The sequence below is a fragment of the Triticum urartu genome, chromosome 2 (genome assembly GCF_003073215.2).
Source record: "Triticum urartu cultivar G1812 chromosome 2, Tu2.1, whole genome shotgun sequence".
NCBI lineage: Eukaryota > Viridiplantae > Streptophyta > Magnoliopsida > Poales > Poaceae > Triticum > Triticum urartu.
In genome coordinates this window covers 537,212,046-537,225,167 of record NC_053023.1, presented here as the reverse complement: position 1 = coordinate 537,225,167, position 13,122 = coordinate 537,212,046, and the positions used below count along the sequence as shown (strand labels likewise).

Genomic DNA, 13,122 nt, shown 5'->3' with positions numbered 1-13,122 from the left:
AACTAAGCCCAGGGATATTGGACGTTTTTGTGCGTGAGTGTCAAAAAATAATCAAATGAAGGCAATCAGATACCATCTCCATCTGAGTTACTAGTATTTTAAGGTAATAACTTAATGGCACTGCATAACACTGACAGTTAGTTGAGGTAATAACTTCTATATAATCAGGTTATGATAACTGCAACAGACGTGGCTTCTTCTGTACCGTCTGGCGTCAAGTATTTTATATACACACTAAGTCGATCGGAGTACAAGATGAAGTGCAGCCAATCACTCTATGGTTCACTGTACAAGATGAAGTGCAGCCAATCACTCTATGGTTCACTACTTCACTTCTTGTCACCATGGTTATCCAGGAGATGCATTCTTCCACCTTGTAATCAAATAAAAAAGAACACATGCGCCATGATCAATATTATCGAGATCATCACACCAACTAACAATTACACAAGTCGGAACCTAAAATGATAAAGGACTCAGATACTAAATTTGCAGAGAGAGCGTTCGTATAATAAAACTGGCCTTTATGCACTCTTCCAACCAAGGACACAAAAATGTCAACATATTTATTCTCAACTTTCACTTACTCCACCTTATGTTGACATGTGCATACCAGTCTGTGTACAATGAGCAGCAATGGAGAATGCACAACAAACCATGGGTAACATAACCAGTTGGGCAGTGCATTAACAGGCAGGGAATTCAAAATAACCTTCTCTGATGGCTCAAAGATTTAACATCTAGTGTGCACAAATTTAAAGCAAATCAAAACCTTCTGGTGTCAGAATTCAGGCCTGCATTCATATCCTCAGAAAAGCAACTGAAGCTTCTAATTCCTGGACCAGTTTCCACTCTTTCCCCCCGATTTGTGCTGGAGACAGATATCTGTTATACATATGTCCTTTGAAGCTGCTTTGCACATGTCATAAACCGTCAGTCCGGCAATGGTCACTGCAGCCATTGCTTCCATTTCAACCCCTGTCTTCCCGCAAGTGGTGGCTTCCCCTTCTATGACAACACTAGAGTCCTCTTCATTGAGAGTGAGATCAACACGAACATGGGAGAGATTAATGTTGTGGCACAGGGGTATGAGGTTACTAGTTTGCTTCGCACCAGTTATTCCAGCTATCTTTGCAACAGTAAGTACATCGCCTTTGGCAATCTGGTTTGACGCCACCAAGTTAAATGCCTTCTGGCCTAGCAAGACCCTGCAACTGGCTATAGCTACTCTCTCACTGTCATGTTTGGGTGAGACATCAACCATCTTTGCCTGGCCACTGCAATCAACATGGGTAAGACCCGGTTGTGTCTCCCGGGCTGCAGGAGTGGGATGGACTACTTGCTGCGGAGGATTTGAGCCCAAAGGGCTGGCTGAAGGAGATTCGCCAAATATCGATTCCATTTCCTGGAATTACAAAGTTCAAGATAATTATTAATGCCCAATGACCAAATATATTAGTACGAGGACAGTTCACAATACTCATGACTAAGTCAGAAACCTATATTAGTTTGTGTAGATTTTTTGTCTTTAAGAATTCTGCATACTACAATTCAGAACCAAAGGAAACAGATTCAGTTGGTAAATTCTAAATTGGGAAAGCTTAGAGAGGAAAAATGAAACATACTGGATAGTAAAGTATCTATACCCCTAATCATTCACCACATTTCAAGTGAGTCATCTACTTATGGACGTCCTCAATCATTATAACATGTTTTAGTATGATTAAATGGAAATTCATATCTTTAGTTTCCACATCCAGTAAGAATAAACTATACCTCTTTTATTAAGCAAATCTTCCCGGTGATGTTGGTTCACAGGACATACAATCAAAAGTTCATGTTGTTCTCAACTAAGTCGTGTTCAGTATCTTTGTTTTCACTGGATAGACGATTAAGATAAAACAAACTGTGTTTTAATCCTGTAGGCTGTAGCTAACAATAGCTGTTCTTTCTCCTTTGTCAGGCTGTAACAGTTTTGTTAGCAACACCACATTTCTGTCAGCAAGGACTTGAAATCAGGTTGTAACTACAGTTTTTTTTTTCTTTACCTGCACTGTAGTACCAGACCTTGGATTTTCTTACTTTCTAAATCAGTGTCATAATAGTTTAAGTCAAGCAAAGTACTGTGTATACATTTTAAAAGACAATGCATAAACCTTTAGCTTCGATTGTCTTTTTGGTGTTCCAATTATACAATTTGTGTCTAGAACATCATTAATGGGATTCCATATCCTTGTTCTGTCATGAGTACACTGAATTATTTGTTTATTATAAAGTTATGAAGTTATGTTATTCAAGGATGGATGTATAAGTGGAATAGTAGTACTTTGGGATTTCTTTCAGTCGATTCGATTTGGCAGCCATCTGTTCAAACATTTTTCTTTTGTTTAGAGCACATGAACTGCACTAGAATATTTTGACATCTTTGGAAGTTAGACACATTTGAGAAAAGTTACACATGATCATGATGGATGAAGAATGAATAATATATAGACAAAACAGCTGTAAGTTTCTATTATTGGTTATAAAAAAATGCAGCTCCAGAATTTGTACTGAACTAGATGTTCATTTCAGTCAGTTGTTTCTGAAAGTTGGAATTACAGGAGTGGTCAAGAGAAGTTGGCCCAACTGTGATTCTTGGCACCGATCCCGTCCATGAATCTGACGGTCAGAATGAGTGGATCCACGGCTCCATGGTTTTCCTAAATTTTATCCAATTAATATTATTCTGAATCAGATGAATAACACCATGTTTTTTTTGGAAGTAACATTGTGATATGGAAATAGCCTAATTAATCCTCTTTGTTGCGTGCACCCTATTTGCTTAACGCTAGATCATGAATTTGCTTAATTTTGCTCGAGTGGATATATCTGCTGATAACTTTTGCTACCCATCAATTTTTTTGAAAAAAAGACGCATATCAAGGTTGCAGTTTGGGTGGTAATTCGGATGTCCCATTTTTCTTTTGCCATTGAAGATCCTCCTATACCCTGAGCATATGAAGAAACAAATTTGCTTTAGTTTAATTTAGGACATGTTTTACCTCTTCTTTGACAAAGTTAATTTGTTATCATGTGCCGTGCACCCAAGCCATGAACAGAAACTTCCTTTCTCACATATATTATCTATATTTTGTCTGAAGCCATGATTTGTCCATGTCCTATAGTTCATTTGGGTATTAGTCAATATAATTTTCGTGGTGTAAATCATTTGATACATATAACCTGATTTCTGGATGTGTTCTACAGGAAGAGTCCAAGGCTGCACTATTTCAGCCTTTTTTTGCCACATATAGGGAGTAGTAGACTATAATTCACCAAACTTAAGCGTGCTACAATAGGACATGGTTATCTTACAGCTCAGGCATAAAGGGAAAAGTAACTATCATGATCATGTTGGACACCCAACCTGAAGATACCAAAAAAACACCACATGCACGTACACGGCAATTACGTAATTGCCATTACCCAAAGCATCAAACGACAAATATGTCTAGTAATCTAGCCATGTCTAGTCTCAATAAGATGACTAAATAACAGTAAAGGAAAAGAACAGGTTACACATGACGAATTATTTAAAGAGAGAGTGAAGAAACCTAACCCTATTGAGCTCCGCTATAGAATCAGAAGGGATTCCAGTAGCAAAGCATCTCCAGCCTCTACTTCTTTCTATTCTCGGGAGAATGAAGCGAAAGATGGACATGTGTAAACAATTGCCGCACAGTTTACACTTCTGCAAGGAATAAGTAAACAGAAAACAGAGAAATTTTAGCACAGAGATACTCTCTACCTGAAGTCTTAATAACAACTCCAAGGCTAGGCTGCCCAGATATGATGATACAGATACCGCGAAACGGCAACTTTTTAAAAATGCAGCGATACATTTTCATATATATAGATACTAAAACAATATAGATATTAATGATTCTATGCAGGAACGGGAACATAATTGTTTTCCAATCCCACGAGCCAACACACCACTCAAGCTCACCAAATCATGATAACTGCACGTGCAAGCTGCCAAGCTCATCAAATCACAATGACTGCATGAGCAAGACACACCAAGACATTAGTGATTGCACCGGATGTATCCAGATGTATCAGCATATCCGGGCAGTATCCACCTCTTATAGACTGGTTTTCTGCCGTATCCGTGTTTCGTAGCTCAAGGTGAATGTGTGACGAAAACCTACTCATTTGAGTGTATAACATGATTACCCCCCACCCTACCACAGTACCACCACCACAAATAGTTCTAGAACATGACACAATCCAAATCCATGTAGAAATTCAGGAAATCCTATGTCCATTTAATTCTTCCCTGAGTTCCAAATCGCCTATGTCCATTTGGCTTGTGGAACGGGGCTGTCCTTGCAAATTTGGAGGCCCAATTCAAATTCTTATGAAATTGGGATTGATCTGCAATCCCAACTTTTGTGTTTGGTTGCCAAAAGTTCATAATTTCCCCATGGAAACACATGGCAATGCCAACTTACGTCTGCCTATTCCTCAAACAATAATGTCTAGCTGCCCAAGGTGGATTATATTCCCTATATGGTGAGTAACCTGATCGTATATGTCAAGTTGGGTGTATTGTAATTTTTGTAATTTTGTTCATATGGGGAGAAAATTAACAATAAAATGGAGCATTCATATTCCCCACCAAGCATACCTCTCGCAAAGACCACCATAAAATTTCACTCAATACGGGATGGAAGCCTGATAGACCATATAATGCAACCAAAGAGAATGGGGGAAGAGCCCTCCGCCTGCTGCTTCGATGAGTACCCAACACAAGAGGCGAGAGAAGCCTACCTATGTCCGGGGGGTGCGTCCTTGGTGCAGCTCCAGGTGGACTGGATCCTCGACCAGCGTCGAGGAGGACTCGACGACGGGCGGCTCGTTGGGCGACGGCGGCGCAGATCCTATTCCTAGGGCGGCGTCGAGGAAAGGGTTCGTCCGGTCGGCGGTGCCGCGGCGGTGGGTCGGACGAAAGGCAGCAGCGGGTCAGAAGGTTGCGATCACTACTCGGGCCAGGCGCGGGAGGCCCACGGGAAAGATGTACCGGCCGGCCCGTGGGTGCGGTTGGTTTTGCGTAGTGAGCACGGGCCAAAAATTGAGAGAAGTTGATCCTCAAAAAACAAAAAACAAAATTGAGAGAAGTTGGGAGTCGCTAGAGTCGTCGCGGATTTCCTCCGGATTCAGGCGCGTTCACAACGAAGCAACCTGAGAACATTACTTTTGTTTACAAAACTATTTAAATGTATGAACCGGTTTCAAATTCATTAACATTTTTTTTACTCACCAAACATTTTTTGAATCGATGAACTTTTCTTTAAAATTGGGAAACAAATTAAAAAAACAAAATATTTATTTTTATTTTTGTGAACATTTTCTAAAATGTATTGTACATTTTTTTCATATTCCGGAATATGTTTTGAATACACGATCATGATTTTCGGAATATGTTTTGAATACACGATCATTTTTTCGGAATATATTTTATGATTTCTCAAACATTTTATTTTTGAAAACTCGCAACTTTTAGAATATTAAAATCACGAATTAATTTAAAGAAGAAAGAAGAAAGAAAACATAATGAGAAAAGAAAAGACAAAAAAGCAAAACCACCAACATTTTTTGAATCTGCAATTTTTTTATGATTTTCTAAACATTTTTGAATTCACATATATTTTATGATTTCTCAAACATTTTATTTTTAAAAACTTGCAACTTTTAGAATATTAAAATAACGAATTAATTTAAGGAAGAAAGAAGAAAGAAAACATAATGAGAAAAGAAGATCTACCAGCCAACCACTCTGCCACTCGTTTTTCTGTGTATTCTACTCGTCGCTCCCCTATAAAAACAATGAAGGAGGCGGCGATTTTTGGTCCGAAAAATTGAATCGTTTTCTACTTATGGGTGGCATTGGTGGGTAATTTTTATCAACTTGAAGAGTACTTTTAATGACGGATGACCAGAAGCGATAGCCGCTTTATTAGTAGGTAAAGATAAAGATAAAGATGTACACGCACCGAACATCCCAAAAATATCCAGAAAAAAAACAAATAAAAAAACAAATAGAAACAGAAAGGAACAAAGGAAGAGAGAGGAGGGCCGTATCGTACAGGTAATGGGCTTGAGAAAGTTGAGGAATTGACACTCAAATTTGTGATCAGTCGAAAAACCCAGGTCAAGACAACTCACCAAAAAAAACGCAAATCTCAAAGCAGAAATCGATGAGGAAAAAAAAACTAGCTGACCCAAAATCAATTTTCTGGCAGTTTACATATGGCTAAAATGATTTACGCCTACAAAGGCTAAAATGATTTACGCCTACAAAGGCTAAAATGATTTATATTAAATCAAAAGCAAACAGTGAAGCTAATCAAACAATGCTTAGTTCAAAATTGACGGGCGTTCAGACGAGCCGCGACGCCGGCGAGCCGCAAACGTCTTTCCCGGCTCCGAAAGACAGACGGCACCCCCGGGCGACCCTCGAAGCCCTCCATAAGCTCAACCCTCTCCACGCGCTCTCACCAGCAACGCACCAAGGCGTTGACCTCAGAGCTTTAATTCCCCAACCCCCACCACCTCCCATCGCAGACTCGCAGAAGCATCCAAACAAACAAGAGAAGAAGTCGATCGAGAGCAGCACCGGCAGCCGCGGAAGGGAGGCCAAGAGACGACCGAGCGGCGGCAGCATGGACCGGAACATGACGGGGCTCCTGCTCGGGTGCGTGGGCGCCGCCATGACGGTGCTGGCGTACCAGCAGACGGTGGTGTCCAGCACGCAGTGCATCGGCGCCGGCCTCGCCGTCCTCGTCTGCGCTCTCTGCATCAAGGAAGGCTTCTTCTCCTTCTGATGCCCGCCGCCCGTGTAGCGCACAGCTTTTGCCGGTTTCAGTTTCCATATTCCTTTGTAGCTCCTCCTGGTTGGATCATCTGATCCGCATATGATTGCTGCAGATCGAAGTGGTTGTATCTTGTATTCTGTAATTTCCTCCCTTTTCTTATACATACATAGTAGTTTTTTGTCTGTCTTGAAGCGTGGCTGATTGCATCTCTTTTGTTGTTGTTGTTGTGCGCTGATTACATCTCTTTTACGACTAAATTGCGGCTTCTGCCTTTCTTGGATGCATACAACCAGTCAAATCCCCTAACCACCAAAGGAGAATCATTCGCCTAAAATGGTTGACTTAATGTACTCCATTGCTTTTCGTACTACTTTTTGTACAAGAGACAGTCTAGTGTTTAACAGGAATACCTGCAAGCATCAGGAAATGAAATCCGCACAACTACAATAACATGGAATGCCGATGAAGTGCCGTCCTACAATAGCATGCAGTTACCTGCTTTACTAGAAACAGAAATACTCATCTCGAACGTAAGTACATTTTGAGCGTAGAACTATCCGTTCTGTACTATCCCTGCCTCATCTACAAACTGCCATGACACGAGACAACACTACGTAGCTGCTGTTCAGTTCAGATGCGCTGTTGGAAATTTTGCATTGCCGCACAACACCAAGCAGACGGACAGAGGGGTGCCGCCACCATCATCTGAAGTCGTGAATGATCTTCAGAACTTCAGAACTCGTGAATGATCTTCTGCAGAGAAGAGTAAGTCCCACTTGCGGCAACCAAGGAGCCGAGAACGATGATCATGACGATCAGCGCGACCTCGGCCCTGCTGCACCTCGCCGTGCCGAAGATTTTGAGGTAGCAAATGCACGGGAGCAGCATGGAGGCCATGACGCTGAGGAGCGAGCCGACGAGCGCCATGAGGTGGCCGAAGAAGGGGACGGCGAGGGCCACGATGACCGTGCTGATGACGATGAAGGTCCTGATGAGCATGTTGAGGGACCTCTTGTTGCCAGCAAGCAGCTTCTCCTCGATCGCTGTCGCGACGGGGGTCACCATCAGAGCGTACTTTGAGAACGGGTTGATCAGCGCCGTGTAGATTGCTAGCTTGGAGCTGAGCTTGCCCTCCGGGAGGTTCAGGGTCACCTGAGACTCGACGTCGTCGCCGTACATGAGGTAGCCCAGTATGGCCATGGATCCGTAGTTGAGGGTGCATGCCACGAAGCATATGACCAGTACCTGTCAATGCACTCCAACAGACAGACATGCCAAATCTTCAGTCATTCAATCTACTGTACTTTTTAGTTGAGGGAAGTGAGACATCGTTCAGCATAGAACACTGTTAGGTCACTGTCACATGTTTTTTAGTATCAGATCTATTGCACGTTAAAACGCCAAGAAAAATACAATGATGAACAGTTTGGGAATGTCTTGGCTGGCGTTAAAATGATAGGCCACTCATTGATTAGTGATTACCTTGGAGAACTTGTCCTTTTCCTTCATGGAATTGCACAATGTCGGGAATATGGCGTGGCCGCAGTAGCAGAAAGTGTAGAGTCCGAGCGCGGTGGGTAGGCCGCTGACGTTGAGCATGGTGCCTTTCCCCTGAAAGCCGACGCCGTCAACCACCGCGGCCCAGAGCACGCAGAAGACCAGCACGACCGACGCGAGCACGCCGCTGGCCGACACGTAGGCGAGCACGCCCAGGTTCCTGAGCCACGTGGTGGGCAGGATGACGATGGAGACGAGCACGATGAAGAGGTGCTTGCCGGAGAGCAGGAGCACGCCGCCGAGGCTGAGGCTGGCGCCCGGGAACAGCTTGTCGAGGTTGTCCCCCTCCAGTATGAGGAAGCCGATGGCGACGAGGTAGAGCTCGGCGTACATGAAGGCCGAGACGGCGAAGCGGCCCTTGGCCCCGAAGGCGCGCGCGCCGATGTCCGGGTAGCCGCGCACGTCCGGCGACGCGCCCATGCACGTCTGCAGGAGCTGGCCGGTGTAGCAGCAGACGATGGCGACGAGGAGGAGCAGCACCAGGCTGAGCCACCCGCCCTCCGCCAGCGCGTACGGGATGGACAGCAGCCCCACGCCTGAAACCTCGACATCGACCGGTCAGTCAGAGTGGGCCGACACTGTCAAGAAAGGGCATGGCCGTACCGAAGATACAGATTGTTGCAGGCAACGGAAGAAAGATTCGGGCTCCGGACTCACCGGAGAGGGCGTTGAGGCCATTGAAGCATGTGCGCAGGGACGTCGCGCCGCCGGCCGCCGGCGAGCACTGCGCCTCGTGGTCGTGCGCCGCCGCGGGGTCCTTGCCGGGCAGCAGGCCACCGTGCGCGTGGAGGAGTGGCTGCTCGAAGCCCGGTAGCCCGCCCGGCGAGTCGTGCGGCGCCGCTCCGCCAATGGCCATCTTACTCTTATCCTACCTCCACCTCTAGGCGACGCCTCCTCTAACGAAGCTCTAGCAAAGACCAAATATTTTCACGACGGATGGAACAGGCAGGGGGCAGGGAGCAGAGAGAGCGCAACGAGCATGTGGCGCTGCGGCTGCGGCCTGATCCGCGGCTGTATAAAAGGGAACCCTACCTCGGCTTCTTCCTCCTGTCCTGCGTGCGGCGCCGACGACGGGTCACGAGTCGGGAGGCCCACACGGCTCGGGAGCTCGCTCTTGTGCGCTGCGCGCGCGGCCCATGCGGTTGCGAACTCCGAGAGCAAGACTCCGCGGGATCTGCGGCGTTAGATCTGCCATGTGGCATGCTGCTCTGGTGTGATTTTATGTGAAGCATCTCGTTCCGCAGGGACTGGAGATTTGGAGTAGAGTTTCTTTTCACCCTTCTTTCTTAGTATCCCCGAAGGATGGCCTTTGTAGGATGTCACGTCTCGTCTTATCATATGAGTTGGATCCGAGGAAACCTTTTTCTTTTTCTTTTGAGGGTAATCCGAGGAAACCTCAATGGAATGGGTAACGTAGCCTTCGTTGCTCCCGACCGTTTACGTGCGCATGCAGCTACACTATGTACACATGGTCCGTTTAGTTGCTCCCGTAACTAGGAGTACTATACTACGAAAATGCATAGGAGCTCTCGGGTGCTACGCCCCTCTATATTCAAAAATAATTTAGTAATTTAAAAAAAGTCAAAAAATTTCGGAATTTTTTATGGAATCAAACATGACCAGGTATTGCACTCGTATAAAAAGATTTAAATAGGAAATGACTTTTATTGTATCCGGGGTCAAAGATTTCCCAAAAGATGCTAGATACAACTACTATTCATGCTATATTGTCGTCATAAATTTGTTTTTTGCCCTGAAGTCAACGAGAATTATTCCTTGGCCAAACATTTTATATGAGCACAATACCTAGTCATATTTGGTTCAAAAATATATCTAAGATTTTTTTAACCTTTTTTGAATTATTAAATTATTTTTAAATATAGGGGGGTGGAGCACCCGAGTGCTCCTAATCCGCTTCCTACTATATTACTCCTTCTGTACCAAAATAGTTGTGGCTGGAGTAGCTCAAGGAAGTATATTTAGGAAAGCCTCTTGATTAGGTTGCATGAGTGGGCATGCCGTGGCTAGCGCTCACGTGCAAGCATTAGTTTTATCAGCCTAGTGGTTCGCACCACTGAGCTACTACTTCTGTGGCGCACCACGACATAGGGAGTAGTGCCTCGTGTGTGGCTTGAGCCCTGATATGCCGTCACCGCTGGCCAGGCTCGTCCAACGGCACGTTAACACGTGGTAAATGTGTATAAAGTTCACTGTTATTTGTGACTAAAGAAAAGCAGATGTTATTAATAACAATGTCATACCACTATAACTACGGGACGCGAGGCAGGGTGTGGCGAGCAATCTTCAAATCATTCAAAATAACTGGGCGTAGACATGCCTCAGGCCATCCCTGGCCTTGGCCCGAGGCGTGAGGATAAAACCTAGGCTTGTTTATTGCTACAGACGTGTAATGTAATACACTGTAGCCACAGTACCCTAAAGCTGGCCCGATATCCTAGCTACGTTACTGGCCAGGGGTGTTACCAGCTTCCCCTGTATTGCCCGATAAGCCGCCGGTCGCAAATGTTTGCACACAATCACACTCTATGACACATTTACACCAAGCCATTTCCGTTCACACGCTGTAACCAGCAATGTGGCCCAAGACCCGGAATTCATGTTGTATACGATCAACCACCGACAAAAAGAACGCACCGATGCGACAAGTGAACGACAAATGCACCAATGCGATAGGTGAACGACAAATCTCCCGTGTGCTGGGAGGGATCCGTCACCTTGCTAGCTCCATGGTTTCAGTCTATTACTCCAATCATGGACAGTATCCCCCCGGCTACATGCATGTAACCAGCAATGTGGCACTATTAATATCTCCCTGGATGCATGATGAGCTTTTATTAATACCAACCACCCTTCTTCTAGGCAAGAAATGCCAGCAGAATACCTCCAAGAAACCGTTTCGGTCAAGGGGACAAAGTCAAATATTTTCAGAATCAAATTCAAATACTATGTTTTTGGAATTAAGTTTGGAGTTGAATTTCGACGAGGGAAGGGCGATGACGGCGGCGCGCCTTCGGCTCGCTTCAGTGCTTGTAGTCGTCGTTAGATGGTCTATAAAATTGAATATAATTTTTATTATTTCTGATGTTAGCTGTATTGTCATGATTAAACATGAATAGAATAGAAGTTTCTCACAAACAAAATGGAGTCGAATTCAATTCATAGGAGGCAAGCGAGATGTAAGTTTGAATTAAGCTGCTAGGCCAGCCAAACCACTGGCGAACATTTGGCCACCCGCTTCTTCTCGAGGAATTGGTGTGAAAGTGAACTGCGCCCGTCAATAAATAAATTGGCTCCCATCCAAGCAGACGCAGAACAAGCAGTGAGCATCAATTTGTTGACAGGGCAAGTGGGCGTTGGCTCAAATCCAAACAGACACTGAGCTTGGGTCAAGGAGGGAACGCCAAACACATAAACCAAGACGATCCTTGCCTCCGTACTCTGTCTTTCGTACTAACAGTAAATAAAATACAGTTCGTCAATGTCATCAACGAGGAATTACCTCCCAATGGATCTTGCCTATATGTACGATAACACAAAAATACAGCGGTTCACTGGTCACTATACACGAGTACACGTCGCCGAAAACATCTCTCTCAAAGAGAGAGCTAACGTAGGAGCACACTAGGAGCCGCGATAGCACATCGTGGCCAACTCGTCCTTGCGGTTCAGAAAGGCCGTGGCCATGTGCGCGATATATCGGCCGTTGGTGGGACGATCGAGTCACGGCCACCGTGTATTTCGTCTTGATCGCCCCACCACCGGCACCGAGGTTTTTGTCCGCGCCATATCGTGTCCGGTCCTCTACAACCGTTGTTTATTCAGCCGCGCGCGCACGGCGCCCGACCGCGACCTGAAACCGAAATGTGTACTCCGGCACAAGGCCAAGTAAATTTTTAGCTGGTGTAGTAAAACTGTAAAAGTACCGTGCACGGGTCAAAAGGGGTTCGTCGTATACGTTCGCCACTCTCCTGCAATCTTTTTATACTCTCTTCGTTTTTTAGTCCGCATATAAGGTTTGATCAAAGTCAAGCTTTATAGAGTTTGACTAAGTTTATACTTCCTTCGTCCGGAAATACTTGTCCTATAAATGAATAAAATAGATGTATCTATAACTAAAATAAGTCTAGATACAACCATTTCGGGACAAGTATTTCCGGACGGAAGGAGTATTAAAAAGTATAAACATTTACAATATGAAATCAATATTATCATATGCACCATGAAACGTATTTTCAAACTATATAGTTTTAGTATTGTAGATGTCTATATTTTTTTATATAAATTTGGTCAAATTTTGTGTATTTTGACTTTAACCAAATCTTATATGCGGAGCAAAAAGAAACGGAGGGAGTACTAACCACTCTGATGGATGCGATCTGTGGTTGCATGATTAGAAGGACAGTGGTATTCCCAGTTCACCAGGGCTCAAGTCTCGGTGCTCGCAAATTTCAAGATAACATGCCGGCTCAGTCTCTCGAAGATGCTCATAGGGATAGGGTATGCGTGTGTGCGTTCATAAGGGTGAGTGTATGCGCGTATGTATGAGCGCTTATGTCTGTACTGATGTTAAAAAAAACACTCCGATGCATAGAACCAGTTTGGAATACGGATCTTAACTTGGTACCGGGCCCTCTGGGAGCGATGCACTGATGTGAAGATTGGCAAAAAGAAGAGGCATGCTACG

General features: G+C 44.6%; 3 protein-coding genes across 4 annotated transcripts; 1 reads left to right on the top strand and 2 right to left on the bottom strand.

Annotated features, from left to right (window-relative positions):
• Nucleotides 1–545: 545 nt before the first annotated feature.
• Nucleotides 546–5,025, bottom strand: LOC125538583 (cyclic pyranopterin monophosphate synthase, mitochondrial). 2 transcript variants are annotated; one of them, XM_048701847.1, is made up of 3 exons: nucleotides 4,816–5,025; nucleotides 3,602–3,733; nucleotides 546–1,405 (listed from the first exon to the last, which is right to left on the bottom strand). In XM_048701847.1, exons 2-3 carry the CDS (start codon nucleotides 3,701–3,703, stop codon nucleotides 830–832), a joined length of 678 nt encoding a protein of 225 aa, XP_048557804.1. In that variant the 5' UTR covers nucleotides 3,704–3,733; nucleotides 4,816–5,025; the 3' UTR covers nucleotides 546–829. The 2 variants fall into 2 exon arrangements, with proteins under 2 accessions (XP_048557804.1, XP_048557805.1); XM_048701848.1 differs by lacking the exon at nucleotides 3,602–3,733 and having other exon boundaries at nucleotides 4,816–5,011.
• Nucleotides 5,026–6,509: 1,484 nt separating this feature from the next.
• On the top strand, nucleotides 6,510–7,042 carry LOC125538581. Its single transcript, XM_048701845.1, has one exon. It carries the CDS (start codon nucleotides 6,708–6,710, stop codon nucleotides 6,867–6,869), a length of 162 nt encoding a protein of 53 aa, XP_048557802.1. The 5' UTR covers nucleotides 6,510–6,707; the 3' UTR covers nucleotides 6,870–7,042.
• Nucleotides 7,043–7,254: 212 nt separating this feature from the next.
• On the bottom strand, nucleotides 7,255–9,418 carry LOC125538580 (amino acid transporter AVT1I-like). Its single transcript, XM_048701844.1, has 3 exons — nucleotides 9,075–9,418; nucleotides 8,343–8,953; nucleotides 7,255–8,105 (listed from the first exon to the last, which is right to left on the bottom strand). Exons 1-3 carry the CDS (start codon nucleotides 9,271–9,273, stop codon nucleotides 7,593–7,595), a joined length of 1,323 nt encoding a protein of 440 aa, XP_048557801.1. The 5' UTR covers nucleotides 9,274–9,418; the 3' UTR covers nucleotides 7,255–7,592.
• Between the last annotated feature and the right edge of the window lie 3,704 nt (nucleotides 9,419–13,122).

What these genes read in the sequence shown, in the direction of transcription:
- LOC125538583 (XM_048701847.1), bottom strand. Translation starts at nt 3,703, where the DNA reads ATGTCCATCTTTCGCTTCATTCTCCCGAGAATAGAAAGAAGTAGAGGC. An exon ending in CTATAGCGGAGCTCAATAGG is followed by an intron (nt 1,406 to 3,601) that starts GTTAGGTTTCTT and finishes TTGTAATTCCAG; the next exon opens with GAAATGGAATCGATATTTGG.
- LOC125538581 (XM_048701845.1), top strand. Translation starts at nt 6,708, where the DNA reads ATGGACCGGAACATGACGGGGCTCCTGCTCGGGTGCGTGGGCGCCGCC.
- LOC125538580 (XM_048701844.1), bottom strand. Translation starts at nt 9,273, where the DNA reads ATGGCCATTGGCGGAGCGGCGCCGCACGACTCGCCGGGCGGGCTACCG. An exon ending in TGGCCTCAACGCCCTCTCCG is followed by an intron (nt 8,954 to 9,074) that starts GTGAGTCCGGAG and finishes TCGAGGTTTCAG; the next exon opens with GCGTGGGGCTGCTGTCCATC. An exon ending in AAAAGGACAAGTTCTCCAAG is followed by an intron (nt 8,106 to 8,342) that starts GTAATCACTAAT and finishes GTGCATTGACAG; the next exon opens with GTACTGGTCATATGCTTCGT.